Source organism: Ictalurus punctatus, chromosome 16, assembly GCF_001660625.3.
Source record: "Ictalurus punctatus breed USDA103 chromosome 16, Coco_2.0, whole genome shotgun sequence".
Lineage (NCBI taxonomy): Eukaryota > Metazoa > Chordata > Actinopteri > Siluriformes > Ictaluridae > Ictalurus > Ictalurus punctatus.
Genome location: NC_030431.2, coordinates 24,155,595 through 24,175,530, shown reverse-complemented (window position 1 = coordinate 24,175,530; position 19,936 = coordinate 24,155,595). Strand labels below are relative to the sequence as shown.

Here is a 19,936-nt window from a genome sequence, read left to right as displayed (position 1 = left end):
CACTGATAAGCTATGGCGGATGGTATAACGTTTTGCTCATGTTTGTAGATTACAGTCAGTCATTTCCTTTTCAGAAAATGAGATTAAATCAAGCACTGTTACGGATTTGTTTGTTTGTCTTCCTGGGGAAAACCCATTAAAAATTCCCTTTTTGACTCTGGTTCCTCTCAAGATTTCTTCCTTGTTTGGTCTGAGGGAGTTTTCTCTTATCATTGTCATCTCTGGTGCTTTCATTAGAGATCTAAATCTACATCCAGATTTCTGTAAAAAGCTGATTTGTGACAAAATTCAAATAAAGTTGAATTATATTAATGGAGCTCACAGACATTTGAACCTGCAAACAAGTCAAACATCACAGCATATGTCCTCAACTATCTAAAAGCAGTTCATTCATAAGCTGTGTCGCTTTTCTTTCCAGGCTTTTTTTTTTCTTTTTTTTTCCTACTAGTCCTGACCAGTGTGTGCATGTTTTCCACTCTGAAATATAAACACTTATCTTTTCCAGTATATGGGTGTAGCTTTAAAACAATGATGAGAAATGTGTTGCTACCTGTCTGATGGTTGTTTACATCTCAGTGCAAAGTTTCAGTGGTTTGCCTTTCTGCTATTTAATGATTGTGTTCTTTGTCTTTTGGATTCCTAATAACCTGCACCCTACCACATTTTACTACTATTTTGTCAGATACAAGCCAAGAAGTTTTTCACTAACACACATATACACACACACTCACATGTCAGTGACACTGTATGCCGCTCATTAGCTAATTGGAAAGACATCACCTTAACATAGTTTTAGATCACTGTTAATGCAGGTTCTTAATATCCTGTTTTTATAGCTTTACATCGCTAAATATTTTAACTCTGCTGCTGAATGTTTTGTGCTAATGCCTAAAAAGCCAACCCTCAAAAAATAGGTTATGGTAATTAGCCATGGGTGGTAAGTCAGTTTATAAAGCTTCATTAAATGGATAATAACAACAACAACAACAACAACAATAATAATAATAATAATAATAATAATAATAATAATAATAATAATAATGATGATGATGATAATAATAATTATAATAATAATAATAATAATTAGGGCTGAAACTAATGATAATTTTGATAATCAATTAATTTGTCAATTATTTCTTTGATTAATCGATTAGTTAGATTAAATGGCCAATTTTTATTTTCTGTTTTTTTTTTTTTTTTTTAGAAAAAAAAAAAAAACATTTTACATTGCCCAGTGTTGTCCTTCAAACATTGTGCAAATTTAAGGCTATGAAAAAGGTATTAAATATATCTCTGTGGGCTATGCTATACATTGTGCAGGATTTCAAAAAATATATATATATTAAGCATTATCTTTTGAAAACAAAAAAACAACTGATTGTCCAAGATTTAATGCAGAAGTTAAATCACTATATTAAAAATGCTATAAAAAACAAAAACAAAAGCATAACACAGCATCTGGCATGACAAGCCATGTTAATACACTTATGAGTTTATTTGAAGCTCTTAATATAAAACATTCTCATGTTTTGCACAACCTGGATTGAGCACTTTTCCCACAGCAGCTCACTCTGTGACCTCCGCTGTTTAACAGATGTGTTTTAGTCATAGAAATGTGTTTTTCACCATTGTGAAGTGATGAATTTCATTATCAATTAGTTGGGTCTGTGACGACATTGTGGATAACCCACAGACCCTGTGACGTCACAGACCCAACTATTCGATAATAAAATTAGTTTTTGATTATTTTAATGATAAATTATTATCAATTTTATCGATTAGTTGTTGCAGCCCTAATAATAATAAAAATAATAAATATAGCTGCAAGGGGCCAAGCACCAAAGGCACAGCAAGCGCAATGCGGAGCCTGAAGGGCACAAAGAGGAGACATAGAATGTACATGAATGAATAAAAGCACGGCTGAGAATAAGATTGAACAGGAAATTAATGGAACAGAGGCATTTATTTGTATGCCAAGAGGTAGAAAGGTTACTGCAATGCTGAACAAATATGAATATCAAAATTCTGTTCAGTCATTTTTGTTCGGCTTTGTCCACTGATCATCTGAGACAATGTTGGTAAGAATTGGACAATTTTGAATGAGTAGTAGCGAAAAAACTGAATACAGTACATTTCAAAAAGGTGACTACTGTAATGGGTGGAGTCTTAATGTGAGATATGGATTGTGATCAACATGAGGAGAGTAATCTGATGAGCTAAATTTCTTTTCTCTAGGACAAAGTGTTCAACAATTCTAACCATTTGAAATATTTTACTGGATCATAACTTTTAAACAAATATGAATATCAGAGTGTTCAAAGTGTTCAGCGATTATAACAATTTGAAAAGTGAATTTTTAAACTAGTGGTGGTGCTGTTGAGTTAGGCATAGAAAGCCCATAATTGGTCCAGTTACAATTCATTGTCATATCTAATAGTCTGCAAAATTTAATAATTTTTCATAGGGCTGCCATAGACTCCCATTGGGGAAGAAGAAGCAGTTTAATAAGAAGAAGAAGAGAAGTAAACTAACGGATACAATAGGTGCCAATGCACCTCCGGAGCTTGGTCCCTAATAATAATAATAATAATAATAATAATAATAATAATAATAATAATAATAATAATCTACACACTCAATGTGGTGTTTATTACATGCATGGGGTTTAAATCACATATGATACTCAAGGATGGCTGAACATAATCACTGTTCAAATGTCTTTCCAATTAGAAAACAAGGTCATTGCAACATATATTGCACACGTCCAGCCAAGTCAAAATAAATCCAAACCTCAATAACTTAAAAACAAATAGAGCTATAAATAATGTTAACTTGAACCTAATCTCTTCTGTGAGTGGAAAGTTCAGGAAACCAAAATTGCATGTTAAATGTGTTACATTCTATGGCACCAATAAATAATCAGAATATTATTATACACATTTTAATAGTGAGCCTAATAGTTAAATATCTGGATTATCTTCATTAAATAAATATGTGCTACAGGGGTCTCTGGAATTTATATTTGTGGTTAATTTACTGTTTAATTGGATTTGGTTCTACATTCCACACAGTCTGAGCTAAAGTCAAAACATCAGAGGCTTTTGTACTTTCAGGTTTCTCAGTAAAATGAAAAGAGCAAGGAAAAAGTTCTAAGTGATGGGATCTAACGTCATGTTTCAAAACATTAAACATAACTATAAATGGATACAATATGATGTGTCATTGTTTGTTAAATAAAAATTGTAACCATTGTCGTATTTCTGTGGTATAAAGAGAAATAGTGTGCTGTTCCTGGAAAAAAATTCAACTTCTGGATTCAAAGTCTTCACAATTTTATGTTGAGGAACATTATTCTGAAATTGTTCCACAAAGTGTAGATGCAGTTTTTTGCAGATGGGTGAACCTCTGCCCATCTTTACTTCTGAAAGACTCTCTAAGACACTCTTTTTACACCCAATCATGTTACTGATCTGTTGCCAATTAACCTTATGCTGTTTCTTGTTAGTAACACTTACTTTTCCAGCCTTTTGTTGCCCCATCCCAACTTTATTGAGACATGTTGTGGCCATCAAATTCAAAATTACCTTATTTTTTTCCTTTAAATGGTACGTTTCCTCAGTTTAAACATCTCCCCAATTTAAACAACGATATGTTTTAGCTTTTTCAATGAGGTCTATTTGGATGACTCTTGGATCTGGAAACACTTGTAGAATTCTACATAGACCTGTTATATGAATCAAGAAACCATAAATGGTTCTAGACCTTGTAGTTTTTTGCAAGGCTGTAACAACATATGTGACTTTGGTATACTCGGATAAGGAATTATTTGAAATGCATGCTTAAATGGCTTGATGGGTAAGGACGTTAGTGTCACGTATCGGGAAACTCTGGACTCCACTTCCTATCAGCCACTGCACTGCTCTAGTTGTCACATGACCACCTGCACCTGATTCATGTTTTGGGTAATGAGCACTCGTGTATATATAGTCCTTGTCTGCACCATTAGCTTGTCTTTTGTTGTCTTAGACCCCTGTGTTCCATGTTTCTTGATCTTGTTAGTTTATGTTTAGTTTTGCCACAGTATTCTGCCAAGTAGTCTTAGATTCATGTTGTTTATGTCTCAGTGTTTGTTTCATGCCACAGTAGTTTTCCAAGTTGTCATAGTGTATTCGTTTCGTAGTACGTTTCCTTCAATAAATGTCATTATCTGCACTTGCTTCTGGCTCAACCTCGAATTGTGACAGTTAGCTTTCTAAAGTGGTTCTACATGGATACCCTCTGTTATAGGTTTCTAAAAAGAGCCTTTAAGGGAACGAGGGTTGGGCACCAAAATTATAAAGAGTTAGATGACGTTATCTCTGCAACCTTAGAAAAATCCAGTTGGTTCATCTATTTAATTTAGTAATACAACTGGTGTATTATGACTCATTTCTCATACAAGGCATGCCTAGCCCTGTCCAACCCTCCTGTGAGTTCAGGTTGAACCTTTCCTAAAAACATATGCCATTCCTTTAACTTTTTATATACATTTATTCCTGCAAATTGTTAAAACATGATGTAATTTGAAGTATCTTTCCAATTTTCTCTTTCAGGATTGATTCCAGGTCAATTCAATGGAGATGTTTTTTTTTTTTTTTTTTTTTTTCCTTACATCATACTGACCCAGTTAAGATAAGTGGCCTTTTTTTGTTGTTTATTATGTTTCAAGAAAACATGAAACCGATCATTAATGTAGTGTCAGTGTACTTACAGAACGTTTGCTATGCCACTTAAACTCTATAAGAAATAACTCATCCTTCAGTAAAGTGGCTTTGCCACCAGGTGAATTTCATTTGCACTACGTCTGACTGCTAATTTAGCTGAGAACGTAGAAAAGCCTTTAATTTTCCGATATCTCCCATATCACTGTAGCAAAGGAGTCAAAATTTGCTAATGCTACAGCTTACAGCTAGATGTTAACCTTTCTGAGGAGATATAAGTTTAACATACTGGTTCTGGCTACTGATGTGTTGAAATATGTATTGGTGCTGGATTAAACCTGAACACTGCCTTACTGTGATACACCTTCAGTTATTTAAATTTTACAACCTAGTCATACAGGAATATTTACATGTTTAATTCATTTCGGCATGCTTTTATAAGCACAGTGCTTATACACAATGGGGGTTAAGGTGTTTGGATCACAGATTGTCTCACAGATTGTCTCTGGGATCTAACTCAAATATGCTGTGGGGAAAAAAATGATTTCCCAGTGATCCCTGTCTGTGTCCTTTGCAAAGTGTAACAGAAGCAAAAAAAAATTAAATAAAATAACCCAACAATCTAACCAAGTATTATTAATGGCACAGTGATGGTTGCACCCAAAAGGAATACTACTATGAGCATTTTCTGTCACACACACAGGAGGCGTGGCATGCAAGTTCACATGGTGTAACACACAGACAAACAGTACCTTGGCAGCGTGACTCAGGACTGTTTGTATCGGGAGTGTCATGTGTTGATGAAATCTTGTGGTAGGCAGGGAGACAGAACATTCCATTCTCACAGACTGATTTCTGCAGGTTTTATCAGGATGAAAACCTTAGCCAAAAATATTCTTGCATGTTTGTTTAGTCTTATTTCTCTTGTTAAAAAAAATCCATGCCTTATGGGGCAAACCATTGTTTGCAATGAAGCATAGTTTAAGAAAAGTTCACTTACGCAACAGAGATACTGTACTATGCAATATATTTACTAACATATCATTATTCATGTACTTTAAATATGTTGTCAAATACAGTGTAAGAAATGTGATGCTGTAGTACATTAAAATATGTAGATAAGATTAGTTACTCCTGGAGCGTTTGCAAAGTGAATGACTTCTGCTCTCAGTTCAGACAGTGAGTCATATTGCCGTAATTTCGGAACTCCTTAATCCTACTCAGAGTCACAGTGGATCCAGAGACTATCACAGGAACACTGGGCATAAGGAAGGAATACAACTTTGTTTAACTTATTTATTTAACTTAATTTGATTTATGTTGGGAACTTTGGGCATGATCATGTCCCATCTTCAGCTAGAAACTCCACTTCCCATAATTCTCAGCACTACAGCGGGCTACAAATCACATCACATGGGCCATAATGGCGTTCACAATCACTGGACTTGTGCCCAGCCTTACCTGTGGCACATTACACACACACCCATAAATAGAAATACACCCAGAAATAAAGTCTTACTCCTAGTGTTTTGTAATGACATCCAAAGGCCTGCTTCTGCTGTGTATTATTATTATTATTATTATTATTATTATTATTATTATTATTATCCCGGATTTTTCTCTGCTCTGTTTGGTATTTAATTCTGTACCTCTCTCATCTAGGCTCTTTGTAATCACATCACCTGTGCCTGCAGTATTTCAGTAAACCTTGCACATGCATCCAACATGTACATGTATATCCCAGGTGAAAGGTACACATTAAAGGTTTTTTTTTTTTTTTTTTAAATGGTGTCACCATGGGTGCCTGATTTTGTTTGAAAGTGTGTTTGTTTTCTTTTTACTACTATTTTACTACCTTTTTTCTTCTATTGTAGCCAAAAAAAAAATATTTTTCCCAATGAAGCAAACTTTAAGCAGAGCAATTACATTATTATTAATTTAATTAATTTAATTAAGTAGTTATTTATTTAAAAATGTCGTCCATACTGGTTTGGCTTTATATTGAAGTAACCACTGAAGCAGCTTTTTAAAGCAGAAGTGTTAATGACTTGAACAAATCCATCTATTAATGATTATTTCATGAGTCTGAAGTTGGCTTATCGATTGCCAGTTTTGCATTCCAATTTTGTTTTGCTGCTGCACAACAAGGCTTTTTTGGATAATGAAATGTGTAAACTGTAATACTAGGTTTTAATGGATTCTGTAATCTAGCTGCTGCTCACCTTTTTTGTGGCATCTTCAATTCACTCAATGGGATATTTTGTTTTAGTGGAACTTAATAAAATTACATGTACACAATAAAATGTAAGGTGTTTAAGAGTTCATTTTAACTCTGTCTCAGATAACATATCATCTGCTCACTGTAGTGTAACTGTAATTTTACACTACACTGTAAGTCACTCACTTTAAATAAGCCCTTTATCCTGGTCAGGGTCATGGTGGATCCAGTGCCTGTACCAAGAACACTCCCCCCCCCCCCCCCCCCCCCCCTTTTATATACTGTAGAAAATTATTTGAAAATATAAGATAGGTAATGAGCACTTTATGAGCCAAGCAGAAACCAGCAACATGAGACTCACTGATTAAACAGCTGATAAGTTCACAGGGTACAGGAAGTCACTGTTATCTAAGGGATATTCTGCATGCAAGTCTGTGCTTGGTTTGATGACTTGGCTTCAGTGGATTGTTTTAATACTTCTTTAATGTATTGTGCATAGTTGTCAGGCCTTGGCAATCACCATATTTGGACAGAAAATTTAAAATGGAGAATTATCATTGAGCTGGTTATCAATGCTTTACATATGCCATAATAGCCATAGAACACCAGGTTTTTATTTAATAAATATAAAATAAAACGGGCAGTGCTAAAAAAAAAAAAAAAAAAAAAAAAAAAACATTGATACAGATGGTAAAGAAAGCAGATAAAATGAACTTTTGATAGTCTCAAAATATTTGTATGCTGGGAAAAGTCTTTATTTTTTACATTTAGGCTTAATGGGGCATTTCTATATCACTATATCACTGCATATGAAGCCTATACAGTAAGTGTGCACAGCTTTTTTCCTATTTTATTGTTTGTCTGCATACATCACATCCTCCATTCAAGGAAGGCTATTGAGCTATGAAGATGTGAAGACAATGCCCCTGTGCGCAAACTGAGGTCCAGGAAGACATGGTTTGCCAAGGTTGGAGTGGAGGAACTTGAGTGACCTACACAAAGCCCTGACCTCAACCTTACTGAACCTCACATCCACGCTCCAAAATCTAATGGAAAGCTTTCCCAGAAGAGTGGAGGTTATTATAATAGCAAAGGGGGAATAAATCTGGAAGGGGATGTTCAAGAAGCACATACTGTATGGGTGTGATGGTCAAGTGTCCATAAACATTTGACCATATAGTGTACCAGGTCATCCACACAAGTCCATTTTAAGGATCGGTACGTCCTTAAATGGGGCAATTATTTATTTTAATTTCTAACAGTGTAGCCTAAAAAGCATTGAAGCTGGAAATGTAATTTATAGCCCGTGTATGGTGGCACATTATTTACTATTGTTTCTCAGCATTTGACTATACTAATAAGTATAACAGCTTAGAATATCAATGTCCTGAATCTTTTTTTTTTTTGCTTTAAATATGTAAAATACAAGGAGTCGATTACATTCTATAATTACTGGTACACTGTTGAAAATAAAAACAATAGTCATGCAACCAACAGTAGTGGAAAAAGATAAGAAAACTGAGTTATACTAGGGTTGGGTGATAAGATTTGGGTAATCTACCCTATCATTGCCAGGCAATGATTTTACTCAATTCCGAAGGAAAGCAGATTGTAAACAGGTTGTGAATTAAGATAATAGTATTGATATTAATACTTTATTTACATGTATTTATCATGAATCTAGTGACTGGGATCAGTTACAAATAAATCAGCAAATGAATCCAGCAGAATAAATATTACATAAAAAGACATAGATAGAGGCCATATTATCCATCCAGCCATCCATTTTCTATACCACTTATCCTTCAGGGTTGCGGGGGACCTGAAGCCTATCCCAGGAAGCATTGGGCACAAGGTGGGATACACCCTGGACAGGGTGCCTATCCATCTCAGGGCAGAGGCCATTTAAAAAAATTATTTATTTATGAGACATTTAGTAATTACAAAGTGACATAATTGTAATTTCCATTTATTGATCTAAAATAGGGCAACCCTTCAATAAACAAACTTTTTGTTCGTAAAACCAGGTTGATTATGATTTCATAGAATAATCATATAAAGACTTGTACATTTCTCCTACCTTGTCATTTAATTTGCTTTTCCAGCACGTGATGTGCAAAAAAATCTACCATATGATGAATGTGATCTCCTGTGCTACAGCACCATCCACTGTTTTTCTTCTGTAGCAGTAGCTTTTTGTCTGATTGCTGCATGTAAAATAATCACCATTTACTATATGTCTTAATATTTCCGTAATCATATCCAAGTACTATAAGTCTACACCCACAACATGCAGCATTCAGACAGGCACTCAAATAATTTTTGATCTATTAGTAATTTGCTGTTTCATTTTTATCCTTACTTTATGCAGCCCTTAACACAAATGCCTCAATAGGTTTATGACAATGAATCACAATAATAGAATTGAACAGATGCAAAAGAGAACTCTTGCTCTTGTGGGTAATAGTGGGATTATAAATAAATAAAACCTCTAAACCGGTAGGCAGGTATCTGACCACAAAATGAGAGCATTTCATCCTTCTCCCAGCCTACAATCACCACAAACCAGATCACTGGATTTCAAACCCAGTAATCATTCCAGTCCAGCTCCACAATGCAGATTTCTGCTAACCAGTTTGATTCTACATGTCAGGCACAGTCCTTTATTACCTAAACATTATATCAATGTCTATAATAAAGAAGTTAACAATAATTAAAAATGATACACACTAAAAATGATACACAAAACTATACAGCTCCATCCTTAGTCTTATTCCTAACCTACACAAATTCCAGTAAGATGGATGAGTGGAAATCACTGTTGGCCCTTCCTGGTTCTGATGATTACTGGGGGGCCCCTCATAAAGTCTAACAGCCTGGCAGTGCCACAAGAGAACACTGTGATAAGGGGAGTGAGGAAAAATGTTCTACAAAATTAATACCTACAAAAGAAAGTGAATCAGAAAGCAGAAGAATACACTCACATGGCCTACCGTCCATCGGCTGACAGTTCTGCAGCATGTCTGTGCTGCTGCTGGTGGTAGTGCTGCTGGTAAAGTGGAATTGTAAAACTGTAGAATTGTAAAAATCCAAGCAGCGCATGCAGCCCTCCATAACCTATAGGGGACCTAATGATAACGCATGAGGCTAAAAGACAAGACTGAAGATAACCAAGCTTGTTTAGGACCCTGGAGAGACTTAACTTTTATCTGTTAGGTGACATGTGACCAGGTGAAACTAATTATATAAGTAGCATGTTTAGGTTGCTGGTGACTATAGTATTTGAGCACAGTGTAGACTTTATGTTAGTATTGGGGTCTCCTTTTGTTAATCCTCTTTTAAGATATGTTATGGGCAATGAAGAGGTATGTGTCCAGTGTTTGTTCTCCTTTTTCATGTTTTTTTTTTTTTTCCCTCACATGACTTTATGTATGTAACTTGTGTTTTTTCTTACAGGCTCCATCTAATTTTCATTGCTTTGGTTCTTTGGAGAGATACAAATGGATTTGGAGGTAAGCTTTTAAAATGAGCTTTTAAATGTAAAATATTTGCATATGTAGTTGCAAATCTAAAATTGGATTTATCCCTCATAGTGTGGAATAGAACCTCTGTTGTTGACTTGCAAGCTGGACATTTTAATGCAACATGGAACCAAAATTTTCACTTGGCTACACCTGTTCAATCTTTGGAGCTACTGTCCAGGAAAGGTGCAAATGGAGATGAAGGCGGAAGAAATTCTAGTAGTTTCAGTTATACTTTGGCAGTCCAAACTGCTCCCCAGGATTCTAGTTTTGTTCAGTCTTCTGGTGGTGCTGCTCAAGGTAAACCTGTACTAAATGCTCAAGGTCAAGCAGCTCCCATGGTTCAACCCCAGGACAATTTGACATCCCAGTCCTCAAGGCTCGATTGGTTTGAATTTCTCAAGCCTAAATGTTGTGGCTCTTGGGTCTCTCAATCTTGGCCACAAAAAGGTCGGAACAACCCTGGATTCCAAAGACCATCCTCTTTCCAGCTTGAAGGTGCTATAAATCAGCCATCAGGATTCCAGACCCAGTCATCATACCAGCCTAGCACCACCACACAGGTTCTTGCAGGCCAGTCTGGTTCCTCATCTCAGGCTCAGGGCAGCTATGGTGCTGGACCTTCAGCACAAGCTAAATGGTACAGCATTGTACCGGGTCAGACCACTCCCTCCTTTTCTCAAGTTCCTGGAATCCAGACCCAGTCATCATACCAGCCTAGCACCACAACACAGGTTCTTGCAGGCCAGTTTGCTTCCTCATCTCAGGTTCAGGGTAGCTATGGTGCTGGACCTTCAGCACAAGCTAAATGGTACAGCATTGTACAGGGTCAGACCACTCCCTCCTTTTCTCAAGTTCCTGGAATCCAGACCCAGTCATCATACCAGCCTAGCACCACAACACAGGTTCTTGCAGGCCAGTTTGCTTCCTCATCTCAGGTTCAGGGTAGCTATGGTGCTGGACCTTCAGCACAAGCTAAATGGTACAGCATTGTACAGGGTCAGACCACTCCCTCCTTTTCTCAAGCTTCTGGAATCCAGACCCAGTCATCATACCAGCCTAGCACCACAACACGGGTTCAGACAGGCCAGTCTGCTTCTACAGCTCAGGCTCAGGGCAGCTATGGTGCTGGACCTTCAGCACAAGCTAAATGGTACAGCATTGTACAGGGTCAGACAACTCCATCCTTTCCTCAAGTCTTGGGATTTCAGACCCAATCATACCAGCCTAGCTCTGCACCACATGCTGGTCAGTTTGCTTCTACATCCCAGGCTCAGAACAGCTATGTAGTGGGACCTTCAGGACAATCTAAGTGGTACAGCATTTTACAAGATCAGACCATTCCCTCCTCTTCTGAAATACAGACCAAGTCATCATACCAGCCCATCACCACAACACAGGTTCAGACCAGCCAGTCTGCTTTTACATCTCAGGCTCAGTCTTCTGGTGCTTCACCATTGCATCAAGGGATTACCTCTGGCAGGTATCTGACTTCCCATTATCTGAGGATTCCATACACCTCCCAGTCTGGACCCCCCTTAAACCAGATATCTGGATTCCACACCCAGTCATCATACCAGCCTATCACCACAACACAGGTTCAGACAGGCCAGCCTGCTTCTACATCCCAGGCCCAGGATAGCTATGGAACTAGACCTTCAGGACAAGCTAAATGGTACAGCATTTTACAAGATCAGAATATTCCCTCCTCTTCTCAAGTTTCTGGAATACAGACCCAGTCATCATACCAGCCTAGCTACACAACCCAGTCTCCTTCTACCTCTCCAGCTCATTCCATGGCTGCTTCAACATTTTATCAAGGGCAAGTGTCCAGCATGTACAACATTTCACAGGACCAAAGCATTACATCCTCTGTTCAGTCTGTGTTCCCTACAAACAAGCTATCTGGAACCCAGACCCAGTTGCCATACCAGCCTAGTATCACAACACAGGTTTCCACAGGCCAGCCTGATTCTACGTCACAGGCTCAGGACAGCTATGGAGCTGGACCTTCAGGACAAGCTAAATGGTACAGCATTTTACAAGATCAGACCATTCCCACCTCTTCTCAAGCTGCTGGACTCCAGACCCAGTCATCATACCAGCCTAGCACCCCATCACGGGCATTTGCAGGCCAGTCTATTATTGCTCAGACTTCAGCTTATCCAAGCCAAACCTCTGGCAAGTACACCATTTCACAGGGTCTGAAGAATCCATCCTCTTCCCTAATGCCTGGATTCCAGACCCAGTCATTATACCATCCTAGCACTACAGAATGGGTTTCCACAGGCCAGTCTGCTTATACATCTCAGGCTCAGGGCAGCTATGAGGCTGGACCTTCAGGACCAGCTGAATGGTTAAGCATTTGACAAGATCAGACCATTCCCTCCTTCTCAAGCCTCTGAAATCCAGACCCAGTCATCATACCACCCTAGCTCTGCAACACAGGTTGTTGTAGGCCAGTCTCCTACCTCTCCAAGTAATTTATTGGATGATTCAATGATGTATCAAGGTCTAACCTCTGGCATCTATCTGACTTCACAAGGTCAGAACATTCCATTCTCTTCCCAGTTTGCAGTCACCACAAACCAAATCTCTGGATTGTGGGACCAGACACTTCATGCTGACACCACAACAAATGCTTTGGTGGGTCAGTCTGTTTCTACATCATTGGCATCTTTCTCCTTCTAGTTTCCATACTTTGCTACAGAATGAGTTTCTGAGCTCTGATGCAAAACAAGAATCAACAATATTTTACTTTTTCTGAACCAAAGTGCTATGACTTGTGCCATGTCCCAGAATTTGCAGTCCCCAGCATTTCACATCTACACAATTCTCACCTGTCCCATAAACTGTTACCAGTCCCCCAGTATCTCTACCCATGCCTTCCCAACAGCTGCGGAGTGGAATTGCCTCTATAGCAACCAGCCAAACCTCCCATCATGTTGCGACATCATCTCAAGATGCAGACTTTTGTGCTGCTGTACCCTTTCAAGGTACCAAACAGAACTCTGCAGGCATTGATTTCCAGGGTACATTGCCCCAGGTAGGACACCATGACCAGTACAGCTCAGTATGTAACTTTCCATTTGGTTTCTGCAATTCTCCTCAAGGAGCTGCAAACAACAAATTTGTTCAAAGCCAGAGTGTACAGACGCACAACCTATAAACCAAGAAATCGTGGAGCGCTTTTTTTGAAGGCAAATCAGTGCCTCATCTGCATTCAGTGTTCTACAAAGCTTTTTCCAATATCTGATATGGTGAGCTCAACTAGTAACAGCTTGACGACACCCCCCCCCCCCCCCCCCCCCCAAATCCATAAAATGTAAACTTATTCTGCAACACAATATTGAGTGCTTCTATGGCTGATGACTGACTGAATATTTGCTCATCTGAGGTCCTTTTATTTGTTGTCTGAATATTTGTTGTAATAAATGGAGAATGTACACTTTGACTTGGATTTGTTTATTCAACTGAAGATCTCACTTGATGGGTAATGGGTTTTGTTTGCATTTGGAGTCATTTCAATCTGTAGCATATGATCATGCTTATTTTCACTAAAATGTTCATATGGTCTCAGATTAATCTCACTTTCCTCAGTGTTTTGAATAATGAAGTAACAAATAATTCCTTAGCAGTGCATGTAGAACATTTGTTAGCATGTTGCCTTTTGGTCAGTCGTTGTCTTTTTGTTCAAGGCTCATACAGGTTTTGCACAGAAGTATTTGCAGAAAGTGTAGCTAGTTTAACACCGTTTATTCAATTGTTGGCTAATATGGTTTGAAATGTATTTGTGTTTAAATAATTGCCATAACTCTTGCTTTTGAAATATACTTTGACTAAACTAGCTTAGGTTTGTATTCTCAAAGCATGGCTGGAAATTTAAAGGATAATGTATTTTAAAGATATTTAAATTTTACTAAAATTAAGTTTTAAACCCTTTCTAGTAAGATATCTGTAAACAATGTTTTCCATGCTTGTTCAATGAACAATTATTGCACATGCTCTTGTGGAAGAGTCCTTAGGACACTAATTGTTTACAGGTGGTAGGCAATTATGGTCAGTTATAATAACTTGGGACACTAGAGAGGTCTTTCTACTGACTCTGGAAAAACACCAGAAGAAAGATGCCTGTTCACTTGTGTGAACATGCCATAGGCATGCTGCAGGGAGGCATGAGGACTGCACATGTGGCCAGATCAATAATCTGCAATGTCTGTAATGTAAGCTGCCTAAAACCGTGCTACAGGAAGGGCAGCTGATTGTCCTTGCAGTGCAAACCACACGTAACCATGTTTCCCCTTCTGGCATGATCAAGAACTTGCAAAAGCCTTAGTGGAGGAGTGGGGTAACATCTCCCAGGAAGAACTGACAAATCTGGTGCAGTCCATGAGGATGAGATGCACTGTAGTTCTTAAAGTAGCTGGTGGCCACACCAGATACTGACTGTTACTTTTGATATCGATGCTCTCCATCCTTGTCCCTTGGATCACAGATTCATTATTCCATTTCTGTTTATCAAATGTCTGTGAAACTTGTTCAGTTGTTGAATATTTAATACGATATTTACACATGTTAAGAAATTTGTTGGAAATTAAAAGCGGTTGAATGTGAAGAAGTTTCTTTTCTTTTTTTTTTTTCTTTCTTTTTTTGGCTATACGAATGAAGCTCCTAAGATTAGTATGGTGTGTCAGTGGTCTAGAATACACACAGGTGTTTGTGTGTGATTCAGTTCAGGCACTTTACTACAGCAAAGTGTGGCAGTCCAGATGTATGATCACCCACATCTGTAGGCTACATAAAATGTGAGCAAACATATTTAGGAAGGTATTTGTGAAGAGCTACATCTACTATTATGTTGCTATTATTATTATTATTATTATTATTATTATGAACAATCAGCTAGCCTCCATTTCCAGAAGCATTGGAACAAAATGTGGTACTCAGTTTGACTAATATATACATACTGTTATTAAAATACGAGTGACTATGAATTAAATGTGGTATTTAATATTATAAAACTGTTAATTTCCTCAGAGTATACATTATCTAAAACACATTAGTACATTAACCATTCAAAAGAGGACACCATATCATCCATCTGTCTCTGACCCACCTAGACAAAAAGGACAATTATGTAATATGCTGTTCAGAATTCAAAACAATCATCCCATGACAACTGACAAGAAGATGAGCCTGCTGGGTTTAAACACCTCCCTCTGCAACTGGATCCTGGACTTTCTGACTCTGAGATCCCAGTCCAACAGGATCGCCAACTCCACCACCCTGAACTCTGGTGACCCTCAGGGCTGTGCACTCAGTCCACTACTGTTTACCCTGCTGACTCATGACTGTGCTGCAAAGTTCAGTTCTGATCACATGATCAAATTTGCTGATTACAAAATTACTTCAAAATTACTGGCACCTCTGCTACCTTTGAATACAACTCAGAAGATGTGTCTTAATTATTCCTGCATATGCACTTTCAAAAACAGCATGTAGTTCCATCATATACAAACCACTTCTGATAAAAGCGTTTCTAAACCAGCATGCACCCTCACTGGGATAATTCAGTCCCCCTTAAGCACAAGTCAAATACTAATCAACCTTCAACATAAAATTGTCATCACAGTGAAGTACAAAATCGTAAAATGTTCTATTTAGTAACTACACTAATGCTTCAAAAAGTGTCAGTTTGCCAACAAGATAATTGTCCATTAGTGTCTATTTCTGGACACTATTGCTCATTGAAAACATGAATTTAAGAATCAAGTAAATCCAAATACTGCTTTCTAACCCAAGCAAGCATGATGTTTCATGCTTGCTAGCAAGCATGATACTTTGAACAAGGCAATAATTCTCATGTATCAACTGCATCTGCTCAGGTTCAGCCCTCCTCTTGGCTGTATTACCTGCAACAATGAATTCATTGTTTGTTTCTTTTTTTAATATTAGGTCTTTAAAGTCTTTGGTTGTTCTGAATCTTGAAACCAGAAAAAAAATTATCAGATCCTAAAACCAAAACTATCAGACACTCACAAATTTTGCTTTTTCCTCTGTCAATGTCTTTGATCCATCCATCCATTTTCTCTACCGCTTATCCTTGCTGTGTCACAGGGAACCTGGAGCCTATCACAAGGAGCATAGGGCACAAGGCGGGGGACACCCTGGATGGGGTGCCCATCCATTGCATGGCACAATGTTTATCATGAGACCATTACATCTTTTTTTCTCTCTTTTTTTTTTTTTTTTTTACAAATTATGTGCATTATTGCTGTGTTAAAACTATTTAAAATGAAGTTTAGTTGCACTTGCCAGACTTGATGCCAAGTACCATCAGGAGCACAGAGCAGAGGATCATCATGGTGTTAGGTGAAAAGATTCACTCTGCCTCACTCCTTATGATATTCTGCCAAAAGGCTTGAGTAGGACCATTAGTTTAGGGAGACTCTCAAGGGGCTGTGAAATGAATAATAGCATGTCGTCCGCATACAAAGAAACTTTATGATCTATCCCCGCACGCCAGATCCCCCTAATGTCAGTATTTTGTCTTAGCGCCACAGCAAGTGGCTCCATTACAATGGCAAATAGAAGTGGCGACAGAGGACATCCCTGTCTTGTACCCCGCTGGAGCTTGAAGTAGGTGGACAAATTATTATTAGTATGAACAGCAGTCCTCGGAGACGTATATAGAAGTCTGACCCTCCAGTGCGCTGAAAAGATAGCCCCACTCCACCTGGTCAAATGCCTTGTCAGCGACAAGTGAAAACACTACTTCCGGGGTACCAGGTGGAGAGGGGCTATAGAGGATATTGAAAAGACGTCTGATGTTGAAAAAAGAGTAACGATTCCTAATAAAACCTGCTTGATCCGGCGATATAATGGATGGAAGAACCCCCTCCAAGCGACATGCCAAAGTTTTAGCAAGGATTTTAACATCAGTATTTAGTAAAGAAATTGGACGGTAAGCGCTGCACTCAAGAGGGCTCTTGTCTTTCTTAAAGAGTAAGGCGATAACTGCTTCACGCATTGTAGATGGCAGGGCTCTCAAGGAGAACGACTCCTTGAAAACCATCAATAACAAAGGGGAGAGTTGCCTTGAAAACTTTTTATAGAAATTGGTTGGATAACCATCCGGTCCTGGGGACTGCACTTTGCACAGAGCCAATCGCTGATGATATCTCCCCAACTGAGAGGTCCTCCTCCAACCCCGCGGCCTCCCCTAAGGACGGAACATGCAGGGTTTTAAAAAAGTCTTCCATACAGAAGGATCTACAGATGGGCCGGAGCTGTATAGTGACATAAAAAGCTTGAAAACTGGAGTTAATTTTATGACTATCTGTACATTTTCTGCCCTGCTCATATATATTTCAGAGATAGTCAGATTATCAGTTCTCTATCTTAGCTGGTGAGTGAAAACCCGTCCAGCCTTCTCCCCATGCTCATAAAATCCGTATCGTGATTTGGAGATAAGATACTCAGCCTGTTTCGTCGATAAAAGGTCAAACTCTGTCTGCAGTGACAAAAGCCTCTTCATAGAATCTGCAGAAGGTAGTTGGCTATGTGCCCTATCCAGTTCAAGAATCTCTTCCACCAGTTCTTTAAGTCGAGCAGTGCTCACTCTCCTCTGGTTAACACAGTATGAGATGACCTGACCTCGTAAATATGCCTTCAGCGACTCCCAAATTGTCAAGGAGGACATTCCAGGTGTTTGATTAATATGCAAAGAAATGAAATTTCAGATGCAGTAAAACTAGTAAAAACATCATCCAACAAAAGCAGAGGATTGAGTCTCCAAGGGCGGTAATTGGATTGCGTATCCGGGATGCGCATTCTCATGGACAAGGGGCAGTGATCTGAAATAACTATGGGTCCATAATCACATCTGGCTATGAGGGGAAGCATTCTTTTGTCCAAAAAGAAATAGTCTATTCAGGAATATGTGTTATGAACTGAGGAGAACATTTGTGAAGAACACTGAGTCATCCCAGTTTGGTGCATAAACATTGGCCAAAATGACCGGAAAAGTGTAAATTTGCCCTACACCAATAACAATAACCCAGCGGGGTCAGCTTCCACACTTGTCATCATAAATGGTGTATTTCTATCAATTAATATAGCTGCCCCCCTAGCCTTCGAATGGAAATTTGAATGAAATATCTGTCCTGACCACTCCCGTCCCAGTCTAGAATGGTCTGATGACCATAGATGTGTCTCCTGAAGAAATGCAATATTTATATTAAGCTGTTTCAGATATGTAAATACCTTCTTTCGCTTTAAAGGATGATTACGTGCCTTAACATTCCAGCTCACGAAATTAACCATACTACCATCCGACCCTCGGATGGGAATACTGAAGTCAGTCATAATGAGAGAAAAAAAAGGGTCAGATATCTGAGCCCTGCAGGGAACCTAGAATGACCGCAGATGGGCCACAACACAGATGCCCACCTTCCACCTCTTTAATTTTAGCTTTCATCTAGTCGATTTCGGAGTGAATTGCAGCCGTATTGGTCTTTATTTCCGCTTTCACTGCTTGCAACTCATTCTTAAGAAAGTCGAAACCTTCAGCAAGTGCACTTTTCAGCTCAGTTTTTATCACCACAGCAATGTCAACCCTTAGTGAAAGCAGGATATCCGTCTTCAAGGTTTCAGCGTCCATCTCTTGGCTGTTCTGCCGGGGCGGGGGCTCCAAGACCGGAGGGGCAGCAGAACTCACGTACGAGGCGGTGTGGGCCTAGATTTGGTTGACTCAGTAAATTTATATTTATATTTCCGCAAATTTGCCGCCATCTTCACATAAATATATGTACATTTAACTTAAGAAAATATGTTAGAAACAGGGTTTGCTAGCATTTAACTACGAAAAACACTTATTAACTTAAAAAAAACAGAAGTTCGACGGGAGCCCAAACTAAAACCGACCTACTCCATTGCCCTCTCAACAGTGCCCCAACACCCATTCTTTTTGTGTAATTTGCCAACTTAGCACATCTTGATTTCTTAATTTTATTCCATTCTTCCTAGCAAAATGCTCCAGTTGTAACAAATTATGAAAGGAATTGCTTGTGCACAGCCCTCTTCAAGTCATTCCATATGTTTTTGGTGGGATTTAATACTGCAATCTGACTGGCCCCAGTTGAAGAGAAGCATCTCTATAGCCTTATGCTGCCACCAGCATGCTTCACTGTGGTGCTGGTGTTATTTGGGTGATAAGCTGTCTTTATGAGCCAAACATACGCTATGTGGTCAAAAATATGTGGGAACCTAAACATCACAGCATGGATGTTGAGCAGGCACATGATGGCTGTGATGGTTAGGTGTCTACATACTTTTGGACATTTGGTGTATCTTTTAGAATTATGCCCAAAAAACATTGACCTTGTTCTCATCAGACCGTAATACTGGGAGTCCAAGAGAACAAAATTGGCCATGCTTTCTGAGTGGAAGGGACGGCATACACACTCCCCCCTATCAATCACAGCCACACAAGCCAA

The 19,936-nt window shown here is 38.6% G+C and overlaps 1 protein-coding gene across 1 annotated transcript; it reads left to right on the top strand.

The window, feature by feature from the left end:
* Window positions 1-10,155: 10,155 nt before the first annotated feature.
* Window positions 10,156-13,887, top strand: LOC108276528 (uncharacterized). Its single transcript, XM_017488274.3, has 3 exons — window positions 10,156-10,283; window positions 10,375-10,430; window positions 10,512-13,887. The coding sequence occupies exons 1-3, from the start codon at window positions 10,264-10,266 to the stop codon at window positions 12,806-12,808; spliced, it is 2,373 nt and encodes a 790-aa protein (XP_017343763.2). The 5' UTR covers window positions 10,156-10,263; the 3' UTR covers window positions 12,809-13,887.
* The last annotated feature ends 6,049 nt before the right edge of the window (window positions 13,888-19,936 follow it).